Source organism: Vitis riparia, chromosome 7 (assembly GCF_004353265.1).
Source record: "Vitis riparia cultivar Riparia Gloire de Montpellier isolate 1030 chromosome 7, EGFV_Vit.rip_1.0, whole genome shotgun sequence".
Taxonomy (NCBI): domain Eukaryota; kingdom Viridiplantae; phylum Streptophyta; class Magnoliopsida; order Vitales; family Vitaceae; genus Vitis; species Vitis riparia.
Genome location: NC_048437.1, coordinates 10,906,959 through 10,925,884, shown reverse-complemented (window position 1 = coordinate 10,925,884; position 18,926 = coordinate 10,906,959). Strand labels below are relative to the sequence as shown.

Here is an 18,926-nt window from a genome sequence, read left to right as displayed (position 1 = left end):
TGTTTACAAAAATTATACAAAGGTTATAGTGAAATGAAGTGATAATATTAAGAAGTGAATTCAAGTCTTTCCACATAAATGATTATAAATCAATCTTAAATTATTTTGATCAAGGGCGGATGATTGTAAACCAAATGTGAGTTATAGTGAGAAGCTTAATGATTAAAGAATAATATAGAAATTTATACTATTTTTAAATGCAAACTTTGAATATGTTATTGTAACAATTGAAGAAGGAAAAGTGATGTGTCTGATGCGTTTATTATATCCACATGAAGGACAAATGAATTGAAAAATAAACTCTAATAGTTTGGAGCAAGTTTTGCAAAGTAGAGTATATCTATAGGAGGTTATGACAGCGAACAAAGTGATAGTCCCATGGTTATGATCAAGATAGAAGGATACTAGAACTTCACTAATAAAGATTGAGATGGTGACAAAAATTCTTCTAGATGAAGGGGAACACTTTCGAATCTAAAGATGAATCTCATATGTAGTATTTCAGATTTAAGAAGTATGAACATTATAAGTCTAAATGTTGAATGAAACTACAGGATGAACAAATAAAGTAGAAAGCATAATTGAAGTAGTTCAAAAATCGGTGTATGTAATAACATCAAACACAAAATTACAAATATATTTGGTACATAGATTGAAGGTATAACAATTTCATGTGAGGTAAGAAAAAGTTGTTTTTTCAATTAGAATAGAAAATAACTTTGGAAATAAATCCATAGTTTCAATCATGGATAAAGCTAATATTAGAATTTATTCCAAAGATCATATTAATGATACTATGGTTGATGTGTTTCTCTTTTTTTCATCCTAGATCTTTTTTAGAATTTATTAAGCATGAGAGAATTCATAGACAAATGATTTTATTAATTAAAAAAGTTGATTATAAGGATAAAAATGACAAAGAATAAGATTTATTTTGTTAAGTTTGAAGGCAATAGTGAAAAATAGTAATGAGGTTTGACATTTTCATTTTACTTATTTCAATTTTCATGGGTTGAAGTTATCAGTATAGAATGATATGATAGTAAGATTAAAAAAGAATATAGTAATAGGATTACCAATGATTGACATTCCAAATCATGCCTATAAAAGATGTCTATTTAAGAAACAACATAAGAATTCATTTTTAATCGAAAAATCGAAAAGAGCAAGACAACCTTTAGAGTTAGCACATATAGATATATACAACTACGATGAAGTAAAATCTCTTGGTCACCACAAATATATTTTGACATTTAGAGAATTCATTCTAACGTATTTTATCTTAGTGAAAACAAGTATGTTGAAAGCCAAATCACCTATATAAAAGGTTTTCAGAAAGAAGTCTTACATGTGTAACATTAAGCATACGTCCTATGCGTCCTACTAAAGCTCTTTTTTGAAAAATACCAAGGAAACTAAGAAATTGACATAAAGTCAGAAATTTCTTTCTTGTAAGCTTTTGGGTGTACTATATATTCCCGTATGATACATTGAAAAAGTGGGTAGATAATAAAAGTGAGATGCATATTTTTATTAAAGGTTACAAACTATAAAACCCCAAAACAAGAAAGTTAAATTGTTAGTAAAGATGTTTAAATCATAAAAAATGAAATTTAGACATGAATTCAAAAGAAAAATAGCAAAAAAAATCATAATTAAAAAATATTTTGCAAAAGACAATGAATATCAAGAGGATTTTAAAGCAAATATTCTTATTTCAAGCATATCTCCTCTTACTAAAGTTCTCTTTTACAAATAGAAAGATGGTTGGAGTTTAAATCACAAGGGCGTGAAAACGTTCTCATATTATGCTTGGACATTAAAAAGGTTACAAAGTCTTATATAAGATAATGAAATTACTTATGAAAGTTTAGTTAAGTTTTATTTATTCTACCAATTGAAAAGAAAAAACGCTACAAGCAAAAGTTATGTATTACTTATTTTAAAATTTTTGCACTAGTTGCCATATTAGGAACAATTTGCATGATAATTTCTCTTGTAGGTCAAAAGTGGTGAAAATTTCACCATATGAATGTCAAGTCATCTTTCACATAAAAAAAAAAAACATTTTATGGATTAAAGCAAACCCTACGTGCTTGGTGCATGTAGATTGGCAATTATTTGTTCTAGCATGTTTTTTTTTTCTTTTTTAAGTATCATTTTTTAAGTATTTTACATTAAATCAAATTTTAATAATGATATAATTATTGTACGCCTCTACATGGATAATTTAATTTCTATAGAAATTTGCCAACAAATGTTTAAAGATTTCAAGGAAACAATGCCGCAACAAATTGAGACGAGATATGAGATTAATGTCCTATTCTCTTGGAATTGAGATCCAATAAATAGATAATGATATTACATCTTACAAAAGAAATATATCATAGACATTCTAAAATAATTTAAGATGGAATTGTTAACAAAGATTCACATTCCTATTACAAAGCCATTAGAGATGAAAAAGAAAGTCATTGAATAATTAGTAAATCTCATATATTTCAAGGGCATAATAGGAAGTTTCCAGTAATTTTTACCAAACCATATATTATTTATGAAGTGAAAATTATCGATTGATTTATAGAAAAATCATACCAGTCACTTTTTAAGCAATTAAACTAATTTCGAGGTATATAAATGATACTCATGATCAAAGACATCAATAGGAATTTATTTAAATATTAAAATTTGCAAATATTTTTTTAAAAAAACAATAGAATCATATTCGAGTACAAAGCAATATATCATGACACGATACGATTGATCCCACTTTTTGGTACTCCTTTCAAACCACTGCAAGCAACTATACCATAACATATATACATTATGTTCATTATCATTGTTCAAACATCTGATGGAAGTAATGAATATAAATCAATGTCAATATGGAAGCTGAAAAAAAGGAATATCGATGAAAAATATCAATTATAAGAGGCAAAGACATTTTGTCAGAACATGGAACTAAATTATCCTTCGAGAGCAAATCAGCAACTAATATACACGATTATCCTACAGTCATCTGGTGAAAGCTCATACCATAAAAACACAACTGCAGTGAATGATCTTTGTTAGTCTCCGGTGAGACTGGAGCCTTGATCCTTGCTTTCTTCAGCGTTGTTCAAAAAGGAGAGCTGTTCCCGGACACGGTCTGCAAGCTGCGAAGCTTCCTGGTCCAACTTTAAGGTCCGTCTCCGCAGGCTCTGCAAACGTTTGTTCAACCTTCATTCCTTGGATCCCCTTGAAATAAAGAAAGTTACAACTTACAAGCAAGTAGTCACATACCTCAGAAGTCCATAAGCAATCTCTTGCCTTACGAGGGATTATGTGGATGTGAGTCTGAAATTATCACATTATAAAACAGAATCAGTTTCTGCAATTAAAACAGCCAAACTAGCCCATTTCAAATTTTGCTTCATACAAAGGGATGACATGGTTTAGTTTAGGTCGGTTTTTTAAAGACTGAGAGCTAAACCAAGTTGGTCAGTTTTGGTGAAACTGGGGCAGATTAAAATGGTTTAGTTAATTCAATTCGAACTACTGACTGGAGATATTTTAGTACTGTGTTAGCCTAGAAAACGAAGGTTTATGGTTGGTTTACTTCTCATCAATTTAAAATATTGATAAAATGAAAACCAAATTGAAACTCTCTTTTTCTAAAATTCCCCAATAGAATTGATTTGGTTCAGTTTGGTTTTCTCGAGTTCTTCAGTTTGCCAGTTTTTTTGCCTACTCCTATGTAGCTGAATGAATACTAGAATTCATGAAATAACAGGTAATAAAAATTACATGAAATATAACTTGGCCTGCTGCTGCTCCATTGTTAACCAACAGGTTGAATGAATCTGCATGGTTCAAACTTTCCATAAGATTAGCTTTACCTTAGAAAAGGTTTCAACTGTATCAGAAAGCTTTGTTTTCTAACAAAGGCAAAAGCTAATACAATCAAGTTGCTTTGAAGTTATGCAGCCGCTTACAAAATTTGGAGGAGATACGGAACTGGGTCGGTTTCAACTGTATCAAAAAGCTTTGTTTTCTAACAGAGGCAAAAGCTAATACAATCAAGTTGCTTTGAAGTTATGCAGCCGCTTACAAAATTTGGAGGAGATACGGGACTGGGTCCATACTATCTAACACTATTTATAGAATTTCCAGAATTGTTAAAAACGATTCCCAAAAGAAACTTCATGACCCTGGCCAACTTGTTTATCATGTGACCTAAGAAATCCACCTAAAGGGAAAGAATGACAATAACAATTAGGCCTCCTCAAAGCCGAAGGAAAGAATTTCATTCAAAATTCTGGCTAAGCCTAATGAGCTTTAGCAGAGGATGCTCTTCAGACATAGGTAGGATCATTTTCCAGGTACAAAGCAAGTTTGACGCAAGAAGGGGAAAGAGTACCTGAGGGAACTTTGACCTGTATCTTTAACTCCACCTAACCATGATTAAGCAGCCTTGTTACTGCACAATCTAACCTGCTTACTGTGCTTGACCTATTGTGCCACATACTATTTGAAAATCCAGGAAATCAGATCTAGTACAGGTCAATGAACTTTTCAAGAGGAAGTTACTGCCATTATACCGACAGATGCTGGAGTTGCCTGCACATCTGAGAATTCTTTGTTTCAGTGCTCTAGTTGAGCAGGCTGCTGGTGCCTTAGCAAGGGAAGCTCCAGCAATGGCATTCAACCCATGGAGCACTTTGATGAGATTAGTATTAGGGGATTGGCCAGTGGATTAGATTGTATGCACGTTCAGCTTGAGTCAAAGTAAGATCCTATTAATGGATGCTCATGCCCACTAAACTCCCTAAAGTTCTCATACTTCAGTAGACAGCCTCGATTTCCATTTCATGGATGATATGCAGAGTTAAAATTGTAGAATGGAAAATTTTGCCAAAGTGAGCAAGTATTTGGAGGCATGATCTGATGTAGTGATCTTTGGAATGCCATGGAGCTTAACAATTTCTCAGAAACAAAGATCAGCCATATGAGATGAATCCATAGTTTTGCTACGTTACACGAAATGTTCCATTTTAGAGAACTGGATATTGCCACTGTAATGGGATTTTGTTTCTTTGGGTTAGGATCTGCCAACAACAAAGTTTAAACTCACATCTTATGGTGCTTCGAATTTGGCGGCCAAGTGTACAGCAGATGTTCTAGACATAAATTTTAGCATGGTGACAAGTTCTACATCACTTTCTATGACAGATGACAGATGACATCCCACACCTCATTAAGTCAATAGAAATGTTCCTTAAGAAAAGCTTCCAAAGTGAGCATTATTAAGTCCACAGCCATGTGATTTAATGATAAGTTTTCAAAAAGCATTTAGGAAAAGATAAATGGTTGTGTTTGAAAACAAATACATTTCACGTGGCAAGCATTGATGATAAGGACACTTGGAACACTCCTTCCAAATTATTTTGAAATATGTATTATCTTCATAAAACTCCTTTCAGACCCTTGAATCCAATACATTGATAAGCAAGGAATGCCTTTGGCATAATGCATCCACCCCACTTGACTTGTATGACCAAGTTATGCTTGATCTAAAAGCCTTCAAACCATTTACCATTCCTATAATTGAGTTCGTTTGATCATTTATATATCCCCAAATAATCTGCATGATCTCAGAAGAGGATAAACTACTTAAATATAAGGCAAGGGCAATAATAACCACAAGCTCTATAATAGTGTAATTCATAGTTGGAATAGTTTTGGGGGAAAGTTCCACTAATATAATAGGGTAAATAGGGACAACACATGGACTCATGCCTATATTTACTAAACTGTTAAATATAAGCTCATCAACTACCTTTGAAGCTCTTCATGTGCTGGCCGTGTGGATGAATGATACTGACCATTGCCCATCAAGTATTAGGTCAATGTGATGTTGGGTGCCTTTCCTAGGAGGAGAGCTATCCTCCATAATGATATCATGGTATTCATGTAGAAGAGGTTAAATCAAAGTTGGGAGTTCATGCTTTTCCTTATTTTCCACCATGAAGAACAGAGAAAAAGCATCATCAATTCCTGTAAAAAATATTTGAAATTCAGATCTAGGGAAAATCACTTCCCTCTAGAAGTTTGGTAGTCTCTTAAGCTGGGAAAAACCTAAACCAATCTTGACCCTATTTGTTGAACACATGAATGCTCTTAAAATCATCACGTATAACCTTCTTATCATATTGACATGGGTATTTACGAAGCAACTGACAAGTATCTATGGGAACAACATCACACCATATCTCATCTTTGTGACATTTTTCAATGAAGATTGAAGTAGGTAGTTTTTATTTGCCCCTAACTGTTTTCTTTACAAAGCTATGGGAGCTTATGAGGTTGTGAAGTTTCCTTATATCAAATTCAATTTTCTCCATCATATTCATAGCAATAACATCTGCACAACTACCACCACTAATGTTAACATCGCATACTTGCTAGGTACATTAAAAGCAGAAAATTGTTGCCCAGCCAGTTATTATCTTCTGTGTAGAAACACCAATTCCAAGCTAGAAGGAAAGAAAACTTACAAACTTTAACCCTATTAGACAACCAGTTTTCCTAAAAGCTTGAGGTGTTAGAATTTACCTCACATTGTATATTATGCCCCAACACCTACCCTCATGTGCAGCCCTAACCCGTGTATGGGGCACAAAATGCATGAAAGGCAAACAAACAAATCACCTTTTTGTGATCACAATAATTAAATAGATATGAGGGGAAGGATTTAAGCCTGGACCTCCAGTTAACCAGCGCTTTGATACCATATTGGACAACTAATTTTCCTATAAAAAAATGAAATTAGGTTGTTAGGATTTAAGCCCACAACATATATTATGCTCTCCAACACCCCCTTATATGTGGCCCCATACCTGGATGTGGAGAGAGACACAATTCTTTGGGAAGAAATCATAACAGCCTTCTTTGGGCTTGCATGTGCCAAGTTTCCAAAAATAAAAAATTGTTTAAATTGTTAAGATTTGAGCCCACAATGTCTACCATGCTCTCCAATATTCACCATTACATACGACCCATGCCCATAAGCAAATAAATCAAGGAAATGTCCTTTAAGCTTGCATGTGGAGTCACTAAATTGGGAAGATAAATATGAAGTAAGATTTTAGTAAACAAATCATGGAAACCTCTTTCTAGACTTGCATGTGAGCTAACTCAATTAGGGAAGTAAATATACGGTAAGATTTGTACTCATGACTTCTTGCCAAATGAGATTCTAATACCATGTGGGACACAACTAATTTTCTTAAAGCTTAAATTGTTAGGATTTGTCCCACAGTTTATATCATGCTCCAATGTACCCAATATTCCATGTGCTATTTGGGAGCCCCAAAAGTCTAACTAATGCACATCAAACAGTGCATCAACTGGAGTTTAGCAGAGGAAGTCATAGCCATTTTATTGATAGGCGTTAGAGTTGGCTGTTCAATCAAGATCTGTTCTTCTGATGCTCTTGTTGAGCTGCCCATTGGTGTCTTAACAAGGGATTCTCAGGTATCAAGCATTGACCCATAGCATCATAAAGCCACTACACAGATAATATTCAAAATGAATGTTGGATTCTTGCAGAAATTTCTGTGATTGTTTGGGAAATCTGGACCCACAGTGAAGAATAATTTCACATATCAAATTCTTTTCAAATAGGTTATAAAACATGTGACTAGACAAAAAACAAGTGTTATCATTACAAAGTGGAATCTCATATAAATGCATTACTCATGTAATAAAAAATAACAAATAGATCCAGGGAAATAGCTAGACACTTGGTATAAAAATTAACCCCAGATGATCAAGAAGAGGGATAATACAGTAAGGTCCTCTCTAGATTGGCAAGATTTTGTCCAAAATCTGTCTTAAGTACTAAAAAAATGGTTAACCTAAAAAGGTTTAAGCTATTAGGTAATGAACCAGCAATGTATATCAAACCAACACACACCTAACATACCACCTCATGTGTAGCCTTGCTTGCACATGGGCTCCACAAATGAGATAATAAAAAAACAAAGAAATTCAAATTCATGATGTCCAAGAACCAAAGCTCTGATAGCATGTCAAAATACCAGGTAGTCCACTGTTAAGTTATGTGCCAAAAATGTTTATGAATACAGTTAATACTTAACAATAAACTTTGAGAATATTCTCTGCTTATTACAGGTATTACAAAAAAATATGCTATCAACCCGAGACCCAGAAAAATACTTTAATTTTCTTAGGTTTTAACTGATGCAAACAAATAATAGTTTATTGCCAATGAGAGGTCTATTTATATGCAGTTAATTCAGATATTTTTCACAAAGCTTATTTTTTAGTTTAAATTTGGGAAAAGAATGAAATACCATATAATGGACTGAGATCCACATTTGAATTTATGATTCTTTAAATGGCTATGCTTAGGGTTTAATCTTCCCAAGTAATCTAGTAAACTCGGTGGTCAGGTTTGGACCAAGGGTTTTAGTTTTATGGGTACTCAACCCAAATTGAACCAATCTCTTACCGCCTCCGGGGATCTCTAATTAAGAATTGAAACCCCATTGCCATGAAATTCCCTGAACAATGGGGGTACTAAACACAGGATGGGAAGGCAATCAAGCAACAAATAGAATGTGACATTAGTCAAAACAGTGGTAAAAGGACTATAATTACATACCACAACCAGTAGCTTTCATAATTGCATTGCTAATAAACGGTACTTTTGAGCACATTGCAGCAACCACCTGGCAATTAGTTATTTAGGAAATGCAATGAGATTATACGATAGTGGATCTGTGAAGAAGAAAGGTGCACTTGGCACTTGAGTAATTTAGTCTCTATTTGGATCAAAGGAAGTTTCAGAGAGCAAATGAGGGGGGGGGGGGGGGGGGGGGGGGGGGGGGGGGGGGGAGGGGAATGAGGAAAAAGGGAAGCAAAAAAAAGTTAGGGAACATAAAACATAAGTTTAAGATCCATAATTTTTTCTCTCCTGTCTTTTTTCAATATTATTCCTTCCTTATATGAAGAATAAGAATTTGAAACTATACTAGTTCATTATATTTTATGTTCTCCATATTTTCCATTGCTAACCAAATGAGAGAATAACGATTCCTTCCTATTATTATTATTACTATTATAATTACTAGTTTTAAATAATCTCCCTTATATTTTATTTTCTCCATATCCATATTTTCCATTGCAAGCCAAATGAGAGTCCTTCACATTATTGTTATTATTATTATTTTCTTTCTTTACTACTCCTCAAATCGAGATTAGCCTTTAAGCTTAACAGAAAAGGGTGCAAAGAAGAAGAAAATGAGTGTTTGATTTTCATGAGTGATAGAAAGAGAGGGTCATACTCCAAATATCTTCAAAAGCAATCATCCTTCTTAACCAAAATATGCAGTTTCTATAATTAGCTCAACACTACTTAATCCAATCCATACGTACATGCATAAGTACTTGTATATATATGCAAAGTTCACAAGCATCTGCAGCTTGTCAAACTTGAACCCCACAAGGTGAAGATCCATATCACTTTGACTAATCTCAAGCATCAGCTCTGATGAAGGGAATGTATCCCCACTAGCATGCACAGTGATCACCTGACCTCCATGTATGCTCTAATATATGAATATCAATTTCATAAAATTTGAAAAATCATAACAGAAGGATTGGAATCATCTTCTGTCAGAGTCCAAATATCAAAAGCTAATTGGCAATAGATACCCCCAAATCCATCTCCTCTATCTGCATCTGAATCCTTTAAAATTAAAGGCATGGTCTAACCAAACCGTATGACAATATGCTTCCTTACAAACTATACTTAAATAGAACCTCCTTCCAAAATTCAGCTTTTCATCCATAATTTATTAGTAACCAGAACTGCTTATCAAGAAAAAAAAAATGATTAGTAACCAGAACTATATTAAGAATTTATCTTGCCTCAACATAGGGTCCTTGGAAGGGAGAATAATTTCATTGAGCACAGCACACCAACACTTGAAAGGGACCTCCCATAAGTTCTTATGTACCATGGGTAACCAAGCTAATGTATCTAAATTTCAATTCCTGAGGTACTCAAACAATTTCAATATGTCCCCACTCAAAAGTGAGCAAACATTCCTGAAAAGAAGCTATGGAAGAGCCATAAATCCCAGACCTGTTCTCCCCATCCATTTGGAAGACATTGTTTTTTTTTTTTTAATAAATCTCCTCCTCTAAGAATAGTCTCTCCAACCATCCAATCTTCTGTCAAAAAATGAGGGATTTTTACAATCCCTCAATTCTATATATCTTAGTATCCCTCCCCTTGTGCAAATTTCAAAAGTGAAACTGTAGGTTTCAAAAGCAAAACTGTAGGACCCTCAAGGGGAAAGAGCATTCTGTGCAAGCTCTGAAAGATGTGTTTATCTGTTCCCTGTTTTTGTGGTCTAGAGGAAGTTTGAAAGTTAATTTTTCCTCTCTTTTTCACTTTATTGATTATTTGGATCTTGCTAACTCTTTGTTTTTCTTTTTGACCTTTTAGCATCCTTTGTATATTTCCAATGTCCTAGGGATGCGCCTCTTTTTTTTTTTTTTTTTTATTGGTGCTTGCCAATATATTCTCATTGTTTTCCTATTATTCAAAGAAAAAAATAAAAAGAATCTCAATATATTTCCAGGAATAAGATGCTGATCAACTAACAATAACTTATCCTCCACCAGGATCATTTTATCATCTTCTTTTTCCTTCTAGGATCAACCATTAACTGCTTTACGGAATAGCTTGAAATTACACTTCCTGACCCTCTTTAGTATATATATTAGTCCCTAGCTCATATCTCGCAACAAGATTTCTTCTAACCCTGCTTTGCTATAGAGATTAAGGAATTTAAGACTGTTCATAAAGAGGACCAACCCCTCCGAAGTATCCAGGTTTCCAATTTTCTCAAGTACTAATTCTTTTTATCCCCTAGATCAACTAAGGTTTCTTCATGCCATCCTCATAGCTCAGTTTTGGCATTCCTAAGGTTTTACATACCTATGTGTCCTGCTCCCCTGATGACCTGAGCTTCACTCCTCCAATCCCTCACCAAGTCGCTAAAGTTGAAGTGTGGAAGCCTCATGTTCCCAAAATGGAAGATGCATAGCCCCACTTCTGTCATATTGGAATCTATCACTATGGGAAATCACCTGGCACAAGTTAGGGAACACCTTGATGATATAGGGGAATTGAGAATCGTACTCATTGTAGAACAAGAACCTATCATCTCTTATAAAAATGGCACTGTGCTGCAAATTCAGGAAAAGGACACAATTATAAGAGATAGGTCAATTAGCTTGCATTCTTGACATCAAAGAGCCCTCGTACAAGTAATCCTATAACCCCCAACTACTGTAGAAGGCTTTAGCAACAGGAATTGTGGGAACCAAACAAAAAGTATTCCTACTGCAGCAAGACTGGGCACTGGAATTGCTGGAGGTAATTGGCAATGAATCACGATAAAGAGTTCTCAATAGAACAGAAAACATGGCACCAGAGGGGTTTATCTGCAGCTGAGTTGATAGAGTTGCGGTTGTTCTAGTGGCAGCTATTTATCTTAAGTTTTTAGATTGCCGGAGTTTGGTTCTGGAGGGTTCTCTTGGTGTACATACACTGGAAGGAATTTGCTGTTTATTTGTTCTTCTTTCAAATCTAGTTGTTCACTATAGATTTATTACTATTAAATAATATGGAAAACTTATAAGAGCTTGGCATTATGATTATTGGGTTTAGAGACTCCATTTGTCCAAGGTTTTGGAGGTGTAGTTTGTTTGGATGCCCAAATAAAAAATTAGGTGGACAGCCTATTTGCTCGCTAAGAGAGGATCAAGGTCTTTGTTTTAGGGCATCATTAACCCCCCTGATCTTGGAACATCCTGTTGATTTTTCTTGTTTTCCTAGTTGAAGGACCTCATCCTCCCCTCTTCTATGTATTGTCTGTTGTCCATCCAAAATCAAGTGCAGGTTCTTGACACACTGCAATCATCTTCAACCGAGTCAAATGTAGATTATCATTTTCTAATATTCCACCAGCATTTCATAAGAAAAATAAGTGGAGATCAAATATGAAGCATCAAATGCAGCCTACCTATTTCCAATACTCATCCAGAAACTTCTTTCAACTTCAGTGCCATTCAGATTGGTTCAGAGATACTGAGTTTCATTTTTCTCAACTGCCCTCCCACCTGATCAAGTAACCTAAATCGAATCCATGTTTCTCTATCATGTCACAGAGTGGTCCTCCACTTGTAGAATCTCATATCATCTTATAACATTTGTTCACAGGGATGAACCCACCCATAATCAATTAGTAAACTGGGTGCTGCTATTAGTAAACTGGGTTCTGCTTTAGTATTATTTACAATCATACGATGTAACTTGTGCTGTCCATATGGTTCATGTGTCTTAGAGTGGGGATTTCACAAATTGTTACCCCCACAAACATAAAACTTGAGAGACATAAATTAATATTTTCCTCCCACATAACATAGTTGCCCAATTTACCATTTTAACTCCGTTTTTATTTTCCCTCAATAAAATAATTTCTTACTCAGAAGTACACATGCATATCATAAATTGGCCAATATACTTCCTGGAAACCACATAATCAACAACACATACTATAGAATGATAAAAGAAAAGAGAGCACCACAGGTAGAAGAATTCTTTCAAGTGTTTGAGCCAGAAAGTTCATGCAGAACTGTGTAAACTTACTGCAAATAGATAATGTCTAGTTGAAAGGGGCAAATGAAAAAGAACTTACAGAAGGAGGAGTCATTTCCAAAGAGGAAAAATGAGATTTTGGGATGATAAGAGAGTGCCTATGAACAAGGACAAGTTACTAAAGACAATAAGATGAGGATAATATGGAACAATTTTCAAAAAAGAAGACAGAAATAAAAGCAAACTGAAAAAGGAAACATGAGTACTCCAATAAGATTATCATGTAAAGCATAAAACAACAATATACTCGTATCAAACAATTATCATTCAAATCCATGGATGTGCATATCAAACAATTTAACTAACCTTATGAGAGTATGCACTTATGTTTGGTTGTGTGAATTGTGTCTTAGTCATGACAGTTTATCTGCATCCTTGTCTGTGTCCGTTCTACCTAGTTCACTCCCTTGTACACCCTTGTTTTTTCAGTATTAACGATCTGATTTCCTATTTTCTATTTGTCTTGTTTGGTTGCTTTTATGGCATGTTTTGCACTTGGATCAAGTCCTGATTGGAGATTGCTTCATAAAGCCCTAAATCAATGGTTGCTAAAGTATTGTTTCCATTCATTCATGGAAAATTCTGGTCTATTAAGAGGATGTCACTAGCTGATTTGTGATACATGTTAAGAATTGCTAGTTATTAATTTCAATTGCACCACTTTATTCGCCTTGTGCCTTATCTTCTCTGTTCATGCTGATGGATCAGAACTAATTGTTTAGATGTCAGTAAATCACAAAACAGGAAATTTTCAGGGGGACTTATAACCTTCCTACATCATCTATTAAAATCAAACAAACAAGTTGAAGATAGGTTCATCTTAGTTTTCAGTAATTACTATCTTACACCATTTCATATGACATGGTTGTTTCATATTAGAATAAAAAGTTTTGAATGGAATTTCAGTAAGTTCTTGCATGCATTTGTTAGTACCATCCATGATAGATGTTAATTTGTAGTGAACTCTATTCACTACAAGTGAACCTTAGCATCTAAATAGATATTATTTTAATGTCTAACAGATTCATAGCATTTCCAATATCTCCAACCTCATTTCATTCATTTTAACATATAATTTTTTTTTTGGTATCAGAAATGATAAAATAGTGTATATTGATAAAAGTAGTAATAGAAGGATTAGGGATCCTCCCCACAAAATACAAGAATCTGATCAAAATGTGACATAAATTCCTCCACTATACAAGGAAAGCTATACAAAATCTAATTACAAGCCAAACACGAATTAAGTTGAATAATATTGAGGGGGGGGCCTTTAAATGTAGTAATACAAGAAGCCCATAAGGAGGAATAGAAATGAAGTAAATCCCAGAGTGTCTCTACCGTTCTCCACTTTTCCTCAAAGATCCTAGCATTTCTTTCTTGCTAGACGATCCAAGGCAAAGTGAGGCAAGCAATTTGCCATATGGTCTTGCCCTTCATGGAACACCTGAAACTCTAAAAGAGATGGTCATCATGTCACACATGCTTTTGGGCGGAACCTAATCCATCCACACTATATTGAATAATTTGTGCCATAACCTCAAAGTTATTGGGCAATGTAGAAAAAGATGATCAATCAACTCTCCACCCCCCATACATAAGATGCACCAATTAGGGTCAAGGGATTTGTATGGTCTTCTCAACTAATGCACCACTCCCCATTTCAACATACACTTTCTTTCAAAGGATTAGACATCATGTTCAGGAGTAGGGTCTAAAATATGAAGAAGATGTGGCACCTATGTGGAAAGAAATGGTGTATTAAGATTTGGTTATCCCATCCTTTGGAGTTAGAGTGAAATTTTATGGCGTTAAGAAAAAGAATTCAAATTGAATAGCCACTCAATCAATTTATTTTGTCACAATAGTCTCATTATCAAAGCTTTTGTTCATTTCAAACAAGAATTAGTATACTTCCATCATAAGGGCATTGTCCTTCCTATAATACAAAAGTAGAGTAATTTTTCATAGACTAGAGCCCGTTTGGTAGTGATTTTAGGAAGCACTTTTAACCTAAAAGTGTTTTTGAAAAAAAAAATTAGATGTTTGAAAAAAATTTAGGAAACACTTTTAAAAATATAAAAAATCACTTGTAACATTGAACAACTATTTGTAGCGTTTTCTGGAAAACTCTTAAAATGATTCTCCAAAAACTACTTTAAGAGAAAACACTTCTACTAGAAACACTTTGAATAGAAACATTGTCAAACACACTCTTAAGAGTTCGTTTGACAGTGTTTTTGAAAGACACTTTTAACTTAAAAAGTGTTTTTGAAAAAAATTTAGGTGCTTGGTAAAATTTAGGGAACACTTTTAAATTTGAAAAATTGCTTGTACCATTGAAAAATCACTTGTAGTGTTTTTGGAGAAACACTTGATAGGTTATTCTCCTAAAAACACTTCCAAAGAAAACACTTCCACTAAAAATACTTTGAGTAGAAACATTGCAAACCGCACTCTAAGTTCACCACTTGATATTTATCTTCTTCAGCATCATCATAAAATGAAGCTTAAAATTATTTATGAGAGATGCTATTTGTGAGATAATACTTCAACACTGCAGGACATAAATGTACAAAAAAATATACAGATGGAAACTGTGAAATCATGGTCAACCTCCAATATTAAGCAAAATAAGACTACCTTTAGTAATACAGCCAATATGCTCGCATTTCAGATAGGTATACCTTACCCATGACTCAGGGGATGTGTATCCAAAATACACAGGCATGTATCATCTTCATAAAGCTGTAACAATAAAATTTCATTAAGAATAAGCGAACGATAATCAAACTTGTAATTAAAAAAGTTGCAGCTTTCTAAATCATACCAATGACTAGGCCTCATTTGTTTGCATAGGTCTATTCTGATTAGAAATGAAAAGAGAGAATATTTGAAGAAAAACTTGTTTAGTAGAGAATGTTTCTTCCATTGTTTTGTTTTTCTTTTCAACAGTTGAACAAAAATTTAAAAAAAAAAAAACCGGAAAAGAAAAGACATTTTAGAAACAGAAAAATAAATTGCCTTGTATTTGTATTTAAACTAAAGATGGTCGATTCAATTACAATAAAGAAAAAAACAATATCCTTGATCATTTCTCATGATACAATTGTTTATTGAATTGAAAAACTATAGTCACAAATAGATTCCATTCATATAGGATTTTTCCTCAACAAAAGAATTTCATCTTTTCTTGAGTATATTCTACATAACATAATAACATGAAGATATTGAGTATATGATTGATGTATGACTTCCAATCAATTAGTTAGGCAAAAAGTTATTTGTCAATGACAATAAAAAGAGAAACGGAAACAACAAAAATGCAAAGTAATGGATTTTGCTCTGTTCCTCGTATGATTTTGTCTTCAGGTCATCGTGTTTGATAAATTGCTTCATTAAGTAACAAAACAAAAACAAAAAACAAAAGCAAAGGGAAATTGTTGCCTCACTAAGAAACAATCCTTACCCCTTCTGCGTGCCATTGGTGGCAGATAGTGAATGCAGTACAGGAAATAATTACAGTTACATAAAGTAACAAAGCAAAATCATTCCTTCCAGCAAGCAATGATTTTTTGCTGTCACTGCAAACCATTAGCTTGCATGAATTTCATTATAATTCACAACAGGATCTCTTCATTTCCTCCATTTTCTTTGTGAATAGGATTTTTTTTAAAAAAAAAGGAAAATTCAATGGTGGGAAAAAAATTCACCAAACAAGAATTCAATTAACTTCACAGCCGAAGATTAGCCCTTAGTAATCTTGCAAGGAAGCAAGAATTGGAATTAGCAATGAAAGTGGAAATTTAATTTTAGTCTTTTTCTTAGAAATTATTCCAAACGAAGGACTGAAGAAACCAAGAGCAACTCCAAAAACAACCTTCAAAACCGGCTATTGACCACGAATCATCTTGCAAAAACGGAAATAACTGGTTTCTTCATATCTGGAATTGGAAACGCAAATGGAAAAGGATGTGTTCTTCTAGAGTCTTTTTCTTCTAAAAGGCTTAATCTCTCATTTCCAAAGGACTATCAAATTGGTGAGTTCTCAAAGATTTACAGTATCATTTGCATTTCGTTTTTCTCAGCAACAAAACAGAGGGTCAAAGAGACGGAGAATCCAAAGCTCCAGAAACAAGCATAAAACAATTACCTTCAAGGCCGGGGATTGACCGCGAATAATCTTGCAAAAAACGCAGAAATTTGTTTGTCCATTCTCGGAACCGGAAGCGCAAATGGAGGGGGAAACAGGGGATGATTTGGAAGCCGTAGTCGGGCGGAGATGAGAACAGAGAACAGCAAGTCTCCAATTCTCCATAAATATGTATATAAATTGAAGAATTAGGCTAATGATAAGAACGGGAAATTGGAAATGATGAGCTGGAGTTTTGAGAAATGTAGCAGCGAAAATGATGAAAGAAAAACAGAAGGACCGATGAATGGGTCATGGGGGTGGTGACTGGTGGCGGCAGCGGGCGTGATGGTTGGTGGTTGGCTGTGGTTATCCGCTGGAAGGGTGTGGGGTCGTGGATAGAGGTTTGGAATGCGGGTTTGTTAGTTTACTTCTCTACTTTCTGTTGCCTGCTCCGAAATGGGAAAAAAGCCACCCTCTTTCTCTTCCCTTGTTTTTCACTATTTTATTTAAAAAATTTATATATATTTAAATTATTTAAGAAGAAATAAATAAAATGAGTTTGAAGAAGAGTATAAAAATAATTTATTGTGTTTAAACTTATTTTTTATTTTTCTTTATTTATTTTTATATATTTTTATTTTTTATTTGATATTTTTTTTCAAATGTTTGGAAACCAAATATAGTCTTAATATTTTCATCAAAATATAAACAATCCGAAGAATCAATATCAAAAAGAGGAAAGAGAAATTACAATATTTAATATAAAAAAATTATTATGTAGAATATTGAATATAATAAAAAAACTAAAAAAAAAAAACAAAATTTAGAGTAAAATTCATTCTTTGATATTTACTCGACTCTGCTTTCAATTCAAACCCTAAATAGCCTTCTCTACTCATTCAATCTCTCTTTACTTCTCATTCATTTTTCATTTCTAACCTTACATCGATTCAATCTCTGTTTTACTTCTCATCGTGTTTAGTATGTGGTGATGAAAAGTGAGAAGGAATATTTTATTTTATTTATTTATTTATTTTTATATTTGGATAACTCAATTAACAATTGCGAATGACATAAAAAATAATTTCAATATAAATGAAATCAAGGGTGAGATTCCAATTAGTATTTAATTGGAGGCATTTTGATTCATTCAATGTAAGTTGCTTTCAAAACACTTTTCAAAAAATAAAAAATAAAAAACTTAATTGGATAAGTTATTTTTAAAAATGATTTCTTTTATTTATTTCCACTTTGTTAAAAAAGTATAAATTCGATTTGTATACTATAAACTAAATTTAATTCAAATTTTATTAAAAAATAAAAATAGTTTTGTAGTTACAAATAAATTAAAAAATAAATATTTTAATAAATTAAGAACGTTAATATTATAATAACATTCCCCCTTTTCTATCCTTATTAAGTAAGCCTTAAGTGTCTCCCTTCCATGTAAAAGAGGGCCATGGATGGTTTGGAATTAGTCAACTATTTGGCTACCTCATTTCCTTGGTTTTAAAGTAAAAAGGTCGCTTATGGGTAGCAATCATGTGCTCCTTAAAAGAAGGGGGTCGCACCACTAAGGAGTGGGTGTCCTTATAGAGCCCTTAGTGGCACCCTCTTAAGTTGGAACATCACATATGTTTCTGCAATATATTCCTTAGTCAAATGATCTCTAAAAAATTGAAATTTTGTTAAATTCAAGTTTGGAAAGTGAGAAATCCAACAAAATTTATTTCAATTCTGATTAGATATGTCTAGTCTGTTGAACCGCTTCAAAACATTTTATTGATTGAATATTGTCAGCACCCCAAAACTCCTAGTAAATTCAATTTTTTGGTTCAATTCACCCTTCATCATTGCGTCTAAGATGTCCGAAGAGGATTTCAAAGTCGTCATTATTTATGTAATTATATTCCCCATCAAGGAAGACCAAATAAGATAAAGTCAAAACAATTTTGTTTCATATATTTAATCTTACAAAAAAAAAAAAAACAAAATATCTTTTCTTTTTCGGTTATAAACATTCACATACAATCCAACATTTGATCCATATGG

The 18,926-nt window shown here is 33.4% G+C and overlaps 1 protein-coding gene across 1 annotated transcript; it reads right to left on the bottom strand.

Moving 5' to 3' along the window:
• Positions 1-2,760: 2,760 nt before the first annotated feature.
• On the bottom strand, positions 2,761-17,291 carry LOC117918772 (adenylylsulfatase HINT3). The gene is made up of 7 exons (XM_034835658.1): positions 16,893-17,291; positions 15,432-15,487; positions 12,780-12,837; positions 8,669-8,735; positions 3,787-3,842; positions 3,283-3,336; positions 2,761-3,200 (listed from the first exon to the last, which is right to left on the bottom strand). Exons 1-7 carry the CDS (start codon positions 17,055-17,057, stop codon positions 3,069-3,071), a joined length of 588 nt encoding a protein of 195 aa, XP_034691549.1. The 5' UTR covers positions 17,058-17,291; the 3' UTR covers positions 2,761-3,068.
• Between the last annotated feature and the right edge of the window lie 1,635 nt (positions 17,292-18,926).

Excerpts from the sequence above, each read along its gene's own strand:
- LOC117918772 (XM_034835658.1), bottom strand. The coding sequence starts at position 17,057 with ATGGAGAATTGGAGACTTGCTGTTCTCTGTTCTCATCTCCGCCCGACT. Across the intron at positions 15,488-16,892 it reads GTCAATCCCCGGCCTTGAAG|CTTTATGAAGATGATACATG; the intron begins GTAATTGTTTTA and ends TTATTGTTACAG. Across the intron at positions 8,736-12,779 it reads TGGAAATGACTCCTCCTTCT|GTGGTTGCTGCAATGTGCTC; the intron begins GTAAGTTCTTTT and ends ACTAATTGCCAG.